Source organism: Aethalodelphis obliquidens, unplaced genomic scaffold, assembly GCF_003676395.1.
Source record: "Aethalodelphis obliquidens isolate GAN/ISIS:26980383/991018 unplaced genomic scaffold, ASM367639v1 scaffold24, whole genome shotgun sequence".
In the NCBI taxonomy this organism is placed as follows: domain Eukaryota; kingdom Metazoa; phylum Chordata; class Mammalia; order Artiodactyla; family Delphinidae; genus Aethalodelphis; species Aethalodelphis obliquidens.
Window position 1 is genome coordinate 17,288,894 of NW_020837968.1, and position 14,179 is coordinate 17,303,072.

The 14,179-nt window shown below is 36.9% G+C and overlaps 1 protein-coding gene and 1 long non-coding RNA gene across 2 annotated transcripts in view; one reads left to right on the top strand and one right to left on the bottom strand.

The window, feature by feature from the left end:
- Nucleotides 1-5,291, top strand: part of FBXO28 (F-box protein 28) — a 31,211-nt gene extending 25,920 nt beyond the window's left edge. The window contains exon 5 of the mRNA XM_027122281.1: nucleotides 631-5,291. Coding sequence (XP_026978082.1) covers nucleotides 631-1,025 — 395 coding nt within the window. The 3' untranslated portion in view covers nucleotides 1,026-5,291. The remainder of the gene's footprint in view (nucleotides 1-630) is intronic.
- Nucleotides 5,292-6,759: 1,468 nt separating this feature from the next.
- Nucleotides 6,760-13,809, bottom strand: LOC113628546 (uncharacterized). The gene is made up of 2 exons (XR_003436135.1): nucleotides 13,525-13,809; nucleotides 6,760-6,911 (listed from the first exon to the last, which is right to left on the bottom strand). It is a non-coding gene; the product is annotated as an uncharacterized LOC113628546 (long non-coding RNA).
- Nucleotides 13,810-14,179: the final 370 nt, after the last annotated feature.

Genomic DNA, 14,179 nt, shown 5'->3' on the forward strand with positions numbered 1-14,179 from the left:
CCTTTTAGAAAAGCTTCAGGAGATAGGGTTTTAAAAAAGTAGGTTATTAGTTTAAAATAGTGATTTTTGTGCCCATGTTACATTCTATTATTACTAAAACAGAATAGTTCCAAAGCCTTCCTACACCATGTCAGAAGTTCTTCCTGATCATCACATGTGATGTAACCCACTTTTTGATGGTGTCCCTGTTGTTTGGCTAATGTTGAAGCCTTTGCATATAACTAAGTGCAGAGAGGATCTGCGAACATGATAGGTCTGTACTTCTAACTCAGATGTTTTATGTTTGCTTGTGTGAAATGATTCTACTCTAATTTTACTATTTATATTTTCTTACTAGGTCCTAAAAATGCTTTATAATATTTTAAATCCAAGTTTATGCCATTAAATGCCCATCTCCATTTGCTTGCATTCCACATATTGCCACATGAACATGAGAATCAGAATTCAAACTCATTTATAGTTAAGACAAGGTGTCTGATTAATCCATTAGATCAAATAGATTGCAAAGAAGAAATTATCAGAAGTGATTTTATAAAGGATATTTCTGTTTTTGAGTAAGTTTAATTAATGAAGTATTACTGGTAGTGAGGCATTTTAAGCGATTGACCATTTTAAACTATTTCTCCACAGTTCCAGGACCTTCTGCAGCCCTGACAACAATGCAACTCTTCTCTAAGCAAAACCCTTCAAGACAAGAGGTTACCAAACTCCAGCAGCAGGTTAAGACAAATGGTGCTGGGGTGACTGTTCTCAGGCGTGAAATTTCTGAGCTTCGCACCAAAGTGCAAGAACAGCAGAAACAGCTTCAAGACCAGGACCAGAAACTGCTAGAGCAGACCCAGATCATAGGTGAACAGAACGCACGGTTGGCAGAGCTGGAACGCAAACTGCGAGAAGTAATGGAAAGTGCAGTAGGAGACTCCTCAGGGTCTGGGCAGAATGAAGAGTCTCCTCGGAAACGCAAAAAGGCCGCAGAAGCCATAGACTCTCTTAGGAAATCTAAACGTCTCCGGAATAGAAAGTAAACCAGAATGTGCTTCTAGCTCCAGAGGAAGCCCTGACTTCGTAGCTTGAGCAGTTCTGCATATCAGGACACTGTGAGCAACATGGTGTCCCTTAGCTCTAGGCTTTCAGAACACAACGTAAACTTGAACTCTCATGGTTGGGACAGTCTTTTCCCGCTTCTCCTCGTTGAACTGATGCGCAGAATCCTTTTATTTTGCAATAGATTTGTACTAACCAGACCTATCCTATCATGTTTTGAGAAGTTAACTTTATTTCTGTGCAGATAATGTTTAAAGGAAGTTTATCTGTTTCTGCATATATGCACATTACATAAGGATCTTAAACCAGTCTTGACAGACTAGAAGTTAAGTTTAATACATAAAATGTCCTGTTCACTTGAAAGAAAAGACCTACTTTTTAAATGGACAGTATCTTGTTTTTAAAAAAAAAGTTGACTTTTTGTTATAAGTGACCTTTGTCTGGAATGTCTGAAAAGTAGTAAATGCTTTTTGGTATTGAAGTAATGGGTAACTAAAACGGACTTCCATAGTATTGGCTGTAGAAGGGGCCTCTACAGTATTGACTATATATTTTTATAAACTACTGGCAAGGGACTTACCCAGTTGTTATATACATGTTTTCGGTTCACTTTTGGGGCCATGTCCTACATTTGCATGGATGGATGCATGCATTGCCTAGTCAACTCACTTAAAAAGCTCTTGCACTGGTATTGATCTTGAACCTCTACACTTCTCCACTTTTTAGAGCAGCGTCTTAGTTCATTTAAGCGCTTAACATCTTCCACCACAACAGCTTGCCTCTGGGGGCGGGGTGGTATTTGTATGTCCATTTGTCCTCCAGTTTTACAAGAATGAGAGAGTATTAGAGCCCATTGCTTTATCTATTCTCTGCAGGGTTCAGGTACACTGGCTAAGGCAGAACCCCAATTCTTTACATTGATGTCAGACTTCTGGCAACCAGTACTCTTCCTTACTCACCGCTGTGTGTGCTCATTGATCAATGTGGTCATGACCAGTGGTGTGAGTAGGAAACCCAACCTGTGGGATGCAGTTTTGCCATTGAAAGAAAGTTCACTGAAGAAAATTATACTATGAAAAGGCATTTTGATCGTTTCATTTCTGGGGAATGACCTGAGGGAAGCTTTTTAATATTAATTTCAAGCTTTCCTTATCCTGCAACTTTAAACAAAAGCTTTAATTTCGTTTGCACTCCTGTTTTGAGCTTGTAACTGGAAAAGCATGTCTTGCACTGTTCAACCTTCTAAGTGGTCACTTTAACAACCTCCAAATTGTGTACAGTGGTTATTTTCCCCACTTGTTTATTTTTGAAACAGTCAACTATTACTGTCCTAGTTTTATTTTAATGTACTAAATTATGTAGTCATTATTTGCCTGTTAAGTTCTTTTAAACAACTGTTGCCTTGGGCTTCAGTTATTTAAGGTAAACCTAGGTGTAGTATAGAATACTATCCCTTTCCAGGTGGGAGTTTGACACCTGTATAAAACCTAGGTTTTGGTAAGTACCTTAGTTGAATAAAAGCACAAGGTCACTACCTTTTTTTATCTGTCCAACATGACTTGGTTATGCATCCTTGAGATTAACCTCACCAAATGAAACGTTTTCTTATCAATTTTTAACATTGTCCTTACATAATATTGTCCTTAGATTTTGATCAATTCTTTGTCTAACTTTGAAACTCCATTTACAATGTAGTATGTTTTCAATGAAAAACCATAAAATAACATCCAAGTGTTTTCATGGTTTGTTGGGAAGGTAATTTTAAAATAAACAATTTCCAAAAAACATTTGTCAGCCAAGGTCATCCATAAAAGTCCCTGTCTGGAACTCATTTTCTCAGCAGGTCTCATTTGTTTAATCATAGGATTTAGCCATATTGTCACAACTTCGGAGGAGGCCTACTGGAATACTCATGGCCTTTCATAGTCTGCTTTCATGTCAATAGGAAGACTTAAGTAACAGAGTACATGTTTACAGGCTTACAAAGGGATATAACCTCAGATGATCTTTTTAATAGTTGTTAATGAATTATTTAAAGTTCCCTGGGTCTCTTTTTAAACTACATCTGGACACCCTAAATGTCTACAGTCTCAGTTAACATGAGTATTTGGCTTCCATAATAAGCACTCACTATTAAAAGATAGATTTTCTGTTTCAAAATCCAAATTTCTACAGTATACACTTGTAGTCATCTGCCCATAAGGTTAATGAGTTGCACTTGTTAATGCATGAATGTGGCATAACAGTAGGAGATAAAGCACTACAGTTTAAGTCTTAAATCTTAACTAGCTAAAACATGTTAGGATGTTGCCTTGGCCCATTTGATAGCTGTTATACTTGCCTTTGGGTAGTATAATGGTATTTAAGTTTCAACAAATCACAAAATATTTCCTTCACCTAAAACTGCCATATGTTACAGGAAAATTGTAAATTAGCCTCCCAAGAGAGAAACCATCCTGCCCTGGGTTATAGGTCGGTAATTTAAATGCTGTATGTTAATATTGTGTTGTCCTAGAACAACATTTTATAAAGTATTCCTGTCATCTTCCTTGGCTGTCTTTCAGAGGAGACTTCTCTAATAAGTCGTCCCACTTACGAATTGATTATGGTGCAATACTACAAACAGGTACCACGTGGAAGGGCCTATGGAAGAAATGGAGAGGACTGCCTCCTCGCCCCCAACATGATTCTCAGCTTATCTCCCATGTGGACTTGGCTTGGTTTTCACATATTCTGAATTATGTATTATTTTAGAACATGAGGATATAGAACCTGGTTTTTGTTTGTTTGTTTGTTTTGAGCTCCTCTTGATGTACAGAGCCTGGAAATAATGGGGCAAACACAAATGTAATCAGAGTAATCATACTGTTTTAAAAACCTGGGGTGCCATCAGGTCTAAAGCCACTGGCTTTGGAAGCAACTTTTTTTTGTAAAACGTGTTTTTGGAGTACTGAACTTTACAGGGGCTTGCCTTAATCTCTATTTAGTAGTTTCAAATGTAGGCGCTATTATTCTACTTGTTAAAGTGTTAAAATATTCTATGTAGCCCCTAAGGTGGGTAGAACAGAGTATAAGTAATGCCTAAATAAATAAGCTAAAAGGTGTCACTACAGCTGGATTTTTGAGCGAAAATGGACATATGAACATAGGCTATGTGTAATAAAAATAATGGCACCTTAAGATTGCACTATTTTATGCATTATTTTATATGCCATTTCATAGCCTGCACTTTAATCTCCAAAGAAACAATGTATGATGTCCCAGTTCCTTATTACTAACAAACTTTTTCCTAAGACAGGGCACTAATTCTATTTTACTATACTGAAGTAGTTTCTTGGAGGTAGATTCCTCTTTTGAGTTCTCTATTTCCTTAGCCATAATATTTTCTAGGATCTAGGAACTCCCTATCTTGTCTATTTCCAACAGTATATAATTTTAATTTAATGTAATGTAAAATCTCATACTTGGTGATCAGCACATTCTTATATCCTGCTCTAGAAAATGAGTACCCATTTTTTAACACTTACCAAACCTTCTAAAAATAATGATATGCTGTAAGTAAGATTTGAAGCCAGGGATAAAGGCATTCTCAAAGGAAGTGCCATGTATGATGCAGTCTCTTGGAAATGGCTGTTTCTAGTGTAAAATACAATTTGATGGGCTATTCAATGATTTGACTTGGGATCGGAATTCCTTTAACTAGTCCTCAAAAAGTTAATGAGTAAAGAACTACTTTAAAATAACAAACTTCTATAGCCTGCCATCTGAGGTGAATTATTTTCAAGAATTCCTATATAATCTACAAAATGAAATTAGCAATTAGTTGACTGCTGCCTACCATGATTTTATTTTTAATAGCAATACATTTATATTTGTGGTAAACACTATAGGCTTAGGTAATGGCCTTTTCCAGCTTCCTAAGAATCTTTGTTAAATTTCTGAAATTGAAACATTAAATTGAAATTTTTCCTGTTGTGTCTGAAGAGAACCATGGGATTTAGAAGCATATTGGTAATCTATTAGGTCCATTGCCAAAGTATACATCAAAGCTATACCAAAAGTTTAGACGTGTTTAAAATTACTTTATGTGGTACCATGTCTGTTTACTTACGGTCATGAGCAACAATAAATTACAATAGTTTACCTTCTGGAATTTTAATTGTTATAACCTAATTCAATTACTGGAAAGTGAAAAACACCTCCCGGGCACACGACAGGGTACGTAAATAAATGTGTTTTTACCAGTGTTACTTGTTTTCTTTGTATTTCATGCACAAAGATTATGGAGCTCTTCGTCTAACAAATGCCATGCTAATAGCTACCACCTCTTAAAGCAGTATATTGTTTTAGTTTAATCCTCATAGCCACTTTATAAAGTAGGTTTTACTCTCTATAAGGAAGTTAAACTCAGGTTAAGCAACATATCCAGAATGTTATACAAGGAAGTGCCTAAGTGGGATTTGAACCCAGACCTACCTGCCTCCAAAGCTTATGTATTTCTGCTACGCTCTACTACATTCTAAAACAGCTGGGACCTATGAGACTCTAGATTACATTAATTCTTTAAACTCAATAAATATACAGAAGAACATTTCATACATCTACCAGAAGCAGTCTATGCCAAACATCACTAATGTTAAGAGTAACATACAGAGCTTAAAATCATGAAGACAAGGCTTGAAGGAGGCAACTTTTGTCCTAAAGTTCTTTGACAATGGATTTACACTAGGCATACAGGTAAAAGAAAATATTTTTAAGGCTTCTAAGAACGTGTAGTCTTAAATAGGCAGTCCTGGCAAGAGATGTAGCTGGAGGCCACTAGCGCATGTCCGTAGTTGCCTTACTATAATGTTGGCTACCAGTCAATACAAAAGTAGTGACCACCAAATTCTCTTGTCCTGCCGGGGAAGAATACTCGCTCTCTTCTAGTTCTCTTTTCAAAATTCCTTCCAGCTCCAAGACTATTCAAAATTTCAATGCAATAAAATCATACAAATCAATTTCATCTCTGTTTCATAAAGATGTAACTGATAGGGAATTACTGGAAATGAAATTTTCTGAGGAAGAACACACTCTTCTTTGATAAATACTTTACCCACTCACTTTGTTTCCAACTTAGAAAAGAGATCACAGATGAATTTATGCTGAAAGATGAGGGTGACAGCCGTGGTATCAGTTACCCCAACACCATCACTGCATTCTAGTCATCAAGATACCACAGAAACATAGGGACTTCCCTGGTGGCTCAGTGGTTAAGAATCCGCTTGCCAATGCAGGGGACACGGGTTCGATCCCTGGTCCGGGAAGATGCCACATGTTGCGGAGCAACTAAGCCCGTGTGCCACAACTACTGAGCCTGGGCTCTAGAGCCCGCGAGCCACAACTACTGAAGCCCGGGCCCCATGCTCCACAACAAGAGAATCCACCGCAATGAGAAGCCCACGCTCCGTAACAAAGAGTAGCCCCTGCTCGCCACAACTAGAGAAAGCCCGCACACAGCAACGAAGACCCAACGCAGCCAAAAATAAATAAATATTTTTTAAAATTAAAAAAAAAAGATATCACAGAAACCTAGAAAAATAAAAACAGCTGCTGTACCTCCCAGTCTTCAGAGGGTACATCAGGGTGGAGATCTTTATCCCTATCTCCTTCAGGTAGTTCAGTTGCTATGCAAAAAACACATTGTTGGGAAACCAAGAATCTTTACCAATACTGTTGCTTTAAAAATAAAAGGATATGTCTTTATTTATGAACTCCTCATGTTAATTCCTGAAACAATTCTTACAGGCTCCATTAAAGATTATTTTTCTCATCCAGAAAATGTGTTTCAACTTGCTTATATTCCTCAGGTTTTGGTGAGTCATTTCCTGAAAGCAAAATTATAGGAAACCGTGAGGAGAAAAACACAGTGGCGGATGTTTGAGCACAAAGTACAAATTATGACTGGAAAGGAAATACAAATCAAGGATGAAATTCCCAAAATTCATTAAATTTTGTTCATAGAAATACATTCAACCAAAGAGCTTTCTCAACTTTTATGTTTTCTTTAAATTTTTTTCCCCTGGGATCTTTAGATTGAACAAAAGTCAGTTTCTACCTAGAATCTGAAGCAGCAATGTAAATAATTGGCTCCGGGAATGCAAAACCTATGGCGTGCTTTCTCTCTTAGGACACAGGGAAAACCCCTGTCTTCTCAGGGCTAAGCAGAAGATGGGGAGGGGGAAGCAGAAGCAGGGGACCTAAAATGCTTGTTCTTCCTTCGAAGGGTTGCAGCAAACTTACAAGAAAGTGCCTTAGCTCTCTAGATAACCAGTTTCTATAACCCTAGGTGCTGCCATAGTAGCTGCTTTCCATTCCCAAAGCAAAGGCAGCTTGTGCCTTCCTTGTAAGAGGACAATAAAGGAATGAATGTCAAGGGGTTAACAGTGCTCAGCACATAGTAAGCAGGTAATAAGTAATAAACTGTGGTAAATATATATAGGGAGATAGATATGACTAAGGAAATAGAGATACAGAAGATATATTGCATTGGCTGCATGTATTTCCTTCAATCCTTGCTTTAAGCATATTTAAATTTTTTTTTTTTAAAGCACGGAAAACAATTAGCTATTACAGGCTTTCTAGCCTCCTGGGGAAATTTATTTTCAATATTTTAAAACTTTTATTTTCAATATTTTTAATATTTCACAGGACTTTTTACACTGCCCGGCAGTGCTTCCTTGAGAGCCACAGGAGAGAAACCACTTTTTTTTTTAAATATTTATTTATTTAATTTTATTTTTGGCTGCGTCAAGTCTTAGTTGCAGCACGCAGGATCTTTTGTTGCAGTGCACAGACTCTTTGTTGTGGCACGTGGGCTTCTCTCTAGTTGTGGCGCACAGGCTTCAGAGGGTGCAGGCTCAGGAGTTGCAGCACATGGGCTCTCCAGTTGTGGCACGCGGGCTTAGATGCCCCATGGCATGTGGGATCTTAGTTCCCCGTCAAGGGATCAAACTCCGCATTGGAAGGCGGATTCTTAACCACCAGACCACCAGGGAAGTCCCAAGAAACCAGTCTTGAAATGCTCATCCTTCTCCACCTTGGGCTGAGGGCTCTGATAAGGAAGGAGGACCTCGACCTGAACCTGGTAGAATAAAGAGAGGAGCCTCTTCAGAACTCCACTCCCTTCACCTTAAGACACAACCAAGTAAGAGTCAAGCATATGTGCAATGGAACCAGAATTGAGTGCCTACTCCCAGCTCTACCAATTATGAGCTATGTAATACCAGCTTGGGTGGTTAATACTTTGAGGCTCAGTTTCATCATCTGTAGAATACTTCCTACCTCAGAGAGTTGATACAAAAGCCCAAAGGATTCAGGGAGGGTGGTGGAGTAGGAAGAACCAGGAATCTGTCTCCCCACTTAGACAACAATTACACTGGCAGGATCTGTCTGATGTAATTATTCTGGAACTCTGGGGTCTATTGAAGACTTGCACTTCCAAGGAAAGACTTGTGGTTAATTTGGGTCAACTTCAGGTCTTAGCACAGGAGCAACCAGCCACCCATCCCCAACCCATGATGGGCTAAAAGGACCCTGTCCCCCAAATATTTGGGATCTGTGTTCTGATCACTGATCACTGCTTCTGATCACAGAGGTGCAGACAAAGATTGCAGGAAGCCACTGTTGTAGCTCCCTCCATTGTTGCGAACCTCTCTCCCACCAGCTCTCCCACCGCCTTCTAGGAGATTTAAAGAGCCAGCACCCTTTCCACCACCACCCCTTCATCTTTCTCTTTCTTAATGTCTGGGAGCCAGACATTAAAGACGAAGACATTCAACAACCACTTTATGTACTGGGAAAATTAGAAAGTGACCAGGTATGCGGAAGGAAAGTCTCAAATAAAGACCTGAGAGGACATTAAGTTTACACCTCAGGCAGACCCTCAGCACAGAGACAGCCTACAACAATCAAAATAAATAAATATACAAAAACAATTACCAAAATCCAGCAAATCCTGGGCATGCAGGAGAACATGATTCCCAGAGTTACCACATTATTAGATTCAAATATCTAGTTTTCAATAACAACAACAACAAAATCACAAGGCATACAAAGAAACAGAAAAGGATGGCCCATTAAAGGGGAAAATATAAATCAACAGAAACTGTCCCTTAAAAAGGACTAATGGCAGATATACTAGACAGATTTTAAGATAACTTTTTAAAAGATGCTCAAAGAACTAAAGGGAGATATGGAGAAAGTGAAGAAAATGATGTATGAACAAAATGGAAATATCAATAAAGAGACAGAAAACCTAAAAAGAAAAAGAAATTTTGGACCTGAAGAGTAAATAACTAAATGAAAAAATTTACTAGAAGGCAGATTTGAGCAGGCAGAAGAAAGAATTAGGAAACAGAAATAGGACAAGGAAATTAAGTCTGAGGAACAGAAAGAAAAAGATTGAAGAAATGAACAGAAACTAAAGGATCTGTGGGACACCAACAATAGGCCAAAAAACACATTGTGGGAGTCCCAGAAGGAGAAGAGAGAAAAGAGCAAAGAGAATATTTGAAGAAATTATGGTTGCAAACTTCATACATTTTATGAAAGACGTGAATATAAACATCCAAGAAGCTCAATAAACTCCAAGTAAGATGTACTTAAATAGACCCACGCTGAGACACATATAATCAAACTTTCAAAAACCAAACACAAAGAGAGAATGTTGAAATCATACAAGGGAGAAGTAAATCATTACATACATATCCTCAATAAGATTATAAGCAGATTTCTCATCAGAAACTTTGGAGGCCAGAAGGCAGTGGGTCAATGTATTCAAAGTGCTAAGAGAAAACACTGTCAACCAAGAATCCTATATCTGGCAAAACTGTCCTTCAAAAGTGAGAGAGAAATTAAGACACTACCAGATTAAAAAAAAAAAAAAAAAGAAAAGCTGAGGGGTTCTGTTTCCACTAGATCTGCCCTGCAAGAAATGCTCAAGGGAGTCTTGCAAGATTAAATGAAAGGACACTAGACATTAACTCTAAGCTATATGCAGAAATAAATATCTCGATAAAATTAAATACATCTGCAATTATAAAAGCTAGTGCTACTGTAACACTGATTTGTAAGTGCACAGTTTTCCACATAAGTGACAAGATTAATACATTAAGAAAAAAATCACTAGTCTATCACAGACTTTGAAAACAAACTTATGGTTACCAAAGGGGAAAGGTGGTGGGGGGGATAAATTAAGAGTTAAGGATTAATGTATACACACTACCATATATAAAATAATCAACAAGGACCTACCATACAGCACAGGGAACTCTACTCAATATTTTGTAATAACCTATATGGGAAAGATTCTGGAAAAGAATGGATATATGTATGTGTATAACCAAATCACTTTGCTGTACACTTGAAACTACCATGACATTGTAAATCAATCATACCCCAATATAAAATAAAAATTAAATTTAAAAAATCACTAGTTTAAAAGCTAGTATTATTGTAAGTTTGGTTTATAATTCAAAATCTTGTTTTCCACATAATTTAAGAAACTAATGCATTTAAAAAAATTATTAGTTTATGTTTGGGGGCACACACTGTAAATATAAAGAGGTAATTCTGTGACATCAACAATTGACAGGTGAAGGGATGGAGCTGTGAAGGAGCAGAAATTTTGTATGTTATTGAAGTTAGGCAGGCATAAATTCAACTTAGAGTGTTATAAATTTAGGATGTTAAATTTAATCATGGTAAACACCAAAAAAACCCTACAGAATATACACAAAAGTAAATGAGAAAGGAATTAAACATTTCACTACAAAAAAACTGACTAAACACAAAAGAAAAAGTGTGAGGAAAACAGGTAGAAAAATGACAAAAGTAAATCCCTCCTTATCTATAATTATTTTACATGTAAATGGGTTAAACTCTGTAATCAAAAGACAGAGATTTGAAGAATGGATTAAAACACATGATCCAACTATCTACTGTCTATAAGACATTTCTGATGCAAAGACACAAATAGGTTGAAATTCAAAGGGTGCAAGAGTATATTCCATGCAAATAGTAACCAAAAGAGAGCAGGGGTGGCTATTCTAATATCAGACAAAATAGCCTTAAAATCAAAAAAGTTTACAATAGATAAAGGACATTATAAATTAGCAAAGGTTTCAATACAGTAAAAAGGTATAACAATTATAAACATTTACACACCTAGTGACAGACCCTTAAAATATATGAAGCAAAAACTGAGATAATTGAAAGGAGAAACAGATATGTGAAAATTAATAAAGGGAAACCTTATTTTAAATGGAGTCAGGAAGCCCTGAAGGGAAGCTCTCATGAACATACCATTTGTCACAGCTTACTTTACACTCTTGGACAGGAAGAAGTTTACTACGACATCAGAAGGAAGATTTTCTCCTTGCTCAGCAACAACTCTGCCAATGAGAAACCACCACTCCCTGAACTTTCCTGCAGTGGACTTTTGTTCAAAACAACCCTCCCATGGGGACTTCCCTGGCAGTCCAGTGGTTAAGACTCCACCCTTCCACTGCAGGGGGCACAAGTTCAATCCCTGATCAGGGAACTAAGATCCCCACATGCCACGTGGCGTGCCCAGAAAAATAAAATTAAAAATAAAAAGTAAAACCCTCCCAACTCCCCGCTTTCCTCGGTTTCTCTTCTTTGTTCTCTGGTTGCCTATGGTTCACCATAGTTTGCATGTCCCCAGTTGCAATCCCTCTGCTATTCCTGAATAAACTTGATTCTACTGGCTAAAAAGCTTGCCTTTTTGTTTTAAAGGTTGACAAATTGTTCCACAGGAATAGTTGGAGACAACAATACTGCACTTACAATAGTGGATAGAACAGCCAGACAGAAGGTAAGCAAAGAAATAGAGGACTTAAACAACACAAAAGACCAACTGGATCTAACAGACTTATACAAAACACTCTATCCACCAATAACAGAATACACATTCTGCTCAATACACATCATTCTCAAGTCTTTTCCAGGACAGACCATATTTGAGGCCACAAATTAAGTCTCAAAAGATTTTAAAAAATAGATTACACAAAGTATTTTCTTCCACCACAATAGGATGAAGTTAAAAATCAATAACAGAAGGAAAGTAGAAAATTCAAAAATTATGGAAATTAAACAACATACTCTAAAACAACCAATGGATTAAAGAAGAAATCACAAGAGAAATTAGAAAATACTTAGAGACTAATAAAAATGAAAACAAAACATACCAAAACTATGGGAAACAATGAAAGTGGTACTAAGGGGGAAATTTATAGCTTGCATTAAAAATCAAGAAAGATCTCAAATCAACAACTTAACTTTACAATTTAAGGAATTAGAAAAAGAAGAATTAAACCCAAATCTACCAGAAGGAAGGAAATAAAGATTAGAGATAAATGAAATAGAGAGTAGAAAAACAATAGAGAAAATCAATGAAAAAAAAAAGTTGGGGGCTTCCCTGGTGGTGCAGTGGTTGAGAGTCTGCCTGCCGATGCAGGGGACACAGGTTCGTGCCCCGGTCCGGGAAGATCCCACGTGCCGCGGAGCGGCTGGGCCCATGAGCCATGGCCGCTGAGCCTGTGCATCTGGAGCCTGTGCTCCACAATGGGAGAGGCCACAACAGTGAGAGGCCCGCGTACCACAAAAAAAAAAAAAAAAAAAAAGTTGGTACTTCAAAAAGGTCAGTAATATTTAAAAACATTTAGTCAGAGAGATGAAGGAAAAAAGAGAGAAGAATTAAATTACTAAATCAGAAATGAAAGTAGAGACATTACTACAAAGCTACAGAAATAAAGAGGATTATTTATAAGAGAGTACTATGAGCAATCATGTGCCAACAAATTGGATAACTTAGATGAAACAAACAAATTCCTAGAAACACAAAAGTTACCAAGACTAAATCACACACAAAAAAATAGAAAATGTGAATAGACCTATAACTAGTAAGGAGATTGAATTAGCAATTAAAAATCTCCCAAAAAGAAAGGCCCTAGGTGTAATAGCTTCACCAGTGAATTATACCAACATTTAAAGAAGAGCTATTACCAATTCTTGTCAAACTTTTGAAAAAAAATTGAAGAGGAGGGAGCACTCCTCATTTCATTCTATGAGGCCAGAATTACCCTGATACCAAAGCCAGTTAAAGACTTAAGAAGAAAAGAAAACTACAGCCCAATATTCTTTATAAACATTGATGCAAAAATCCTCAACAAAATACTAGCAAACTGAATTCAGCAGCATATTAAATGCTTATACACCATGACCAAGTGGGATTTATTCCTGGAATGCAAGGATGGTTCAATAATACACCACATTAACAGAATGAAGGGGAAAGTAACACATAATAATCTCACCGGACACAGAAAAAGCATTTGACAAAATTCAACACCCTTTCATGATAAAACACTCAACAAACTCGAAATAGAAGGAAACTACCTCATCATAATAAAAGTCACATACCAAAAATTCACAGCAAACATCATATTAAATGGTGAAAGAACGAAAACTTTCCATCTAAGATCAGGAACAAGGCAAGGAACAAGAATTTCACCACTTCTACTCAACATAGTGCTGGAGGTCCTAGCTGGAGAAATTAGGCTAGAAAAAAGAAATAAAAGGCATCAAAATTGGAAAGGTAAAAGGAAAATTATCTCTGTTCATGTATGATATGATCTTACATATAGGAAACCATAAGATCACACACACACACACACACAAACTGTTAGAACTAATAAACAAATTTAGCAAAGTAGCAGGATTCAAAGTCAACACATAAAAATCAGTTGCATTTCTATACACTAACAATGAACTATCTGAAAAGGAAATTAAGAAAACAATTCCACTTATAATAGTGACAAAGTGAATAAAATACTTAGGGATTAACTTAATTAACCAAGGAGGTGAAAGACTTGTACAGTGAAAACTACAAAATACTGATGAAAAAAGTAAAGAAGATGTAAATATTGGAACTCATTCTGAGTTCACGGACTGGAAGATTTCACAGTGTTACCATGTCAATACTACCAAAAGCGATCTACATATTTAACGCAACCCCTATCAAAATTCCAATGACATTTTTTGCAAAAATAGAAAAACCCATCCTAAAATTCACATG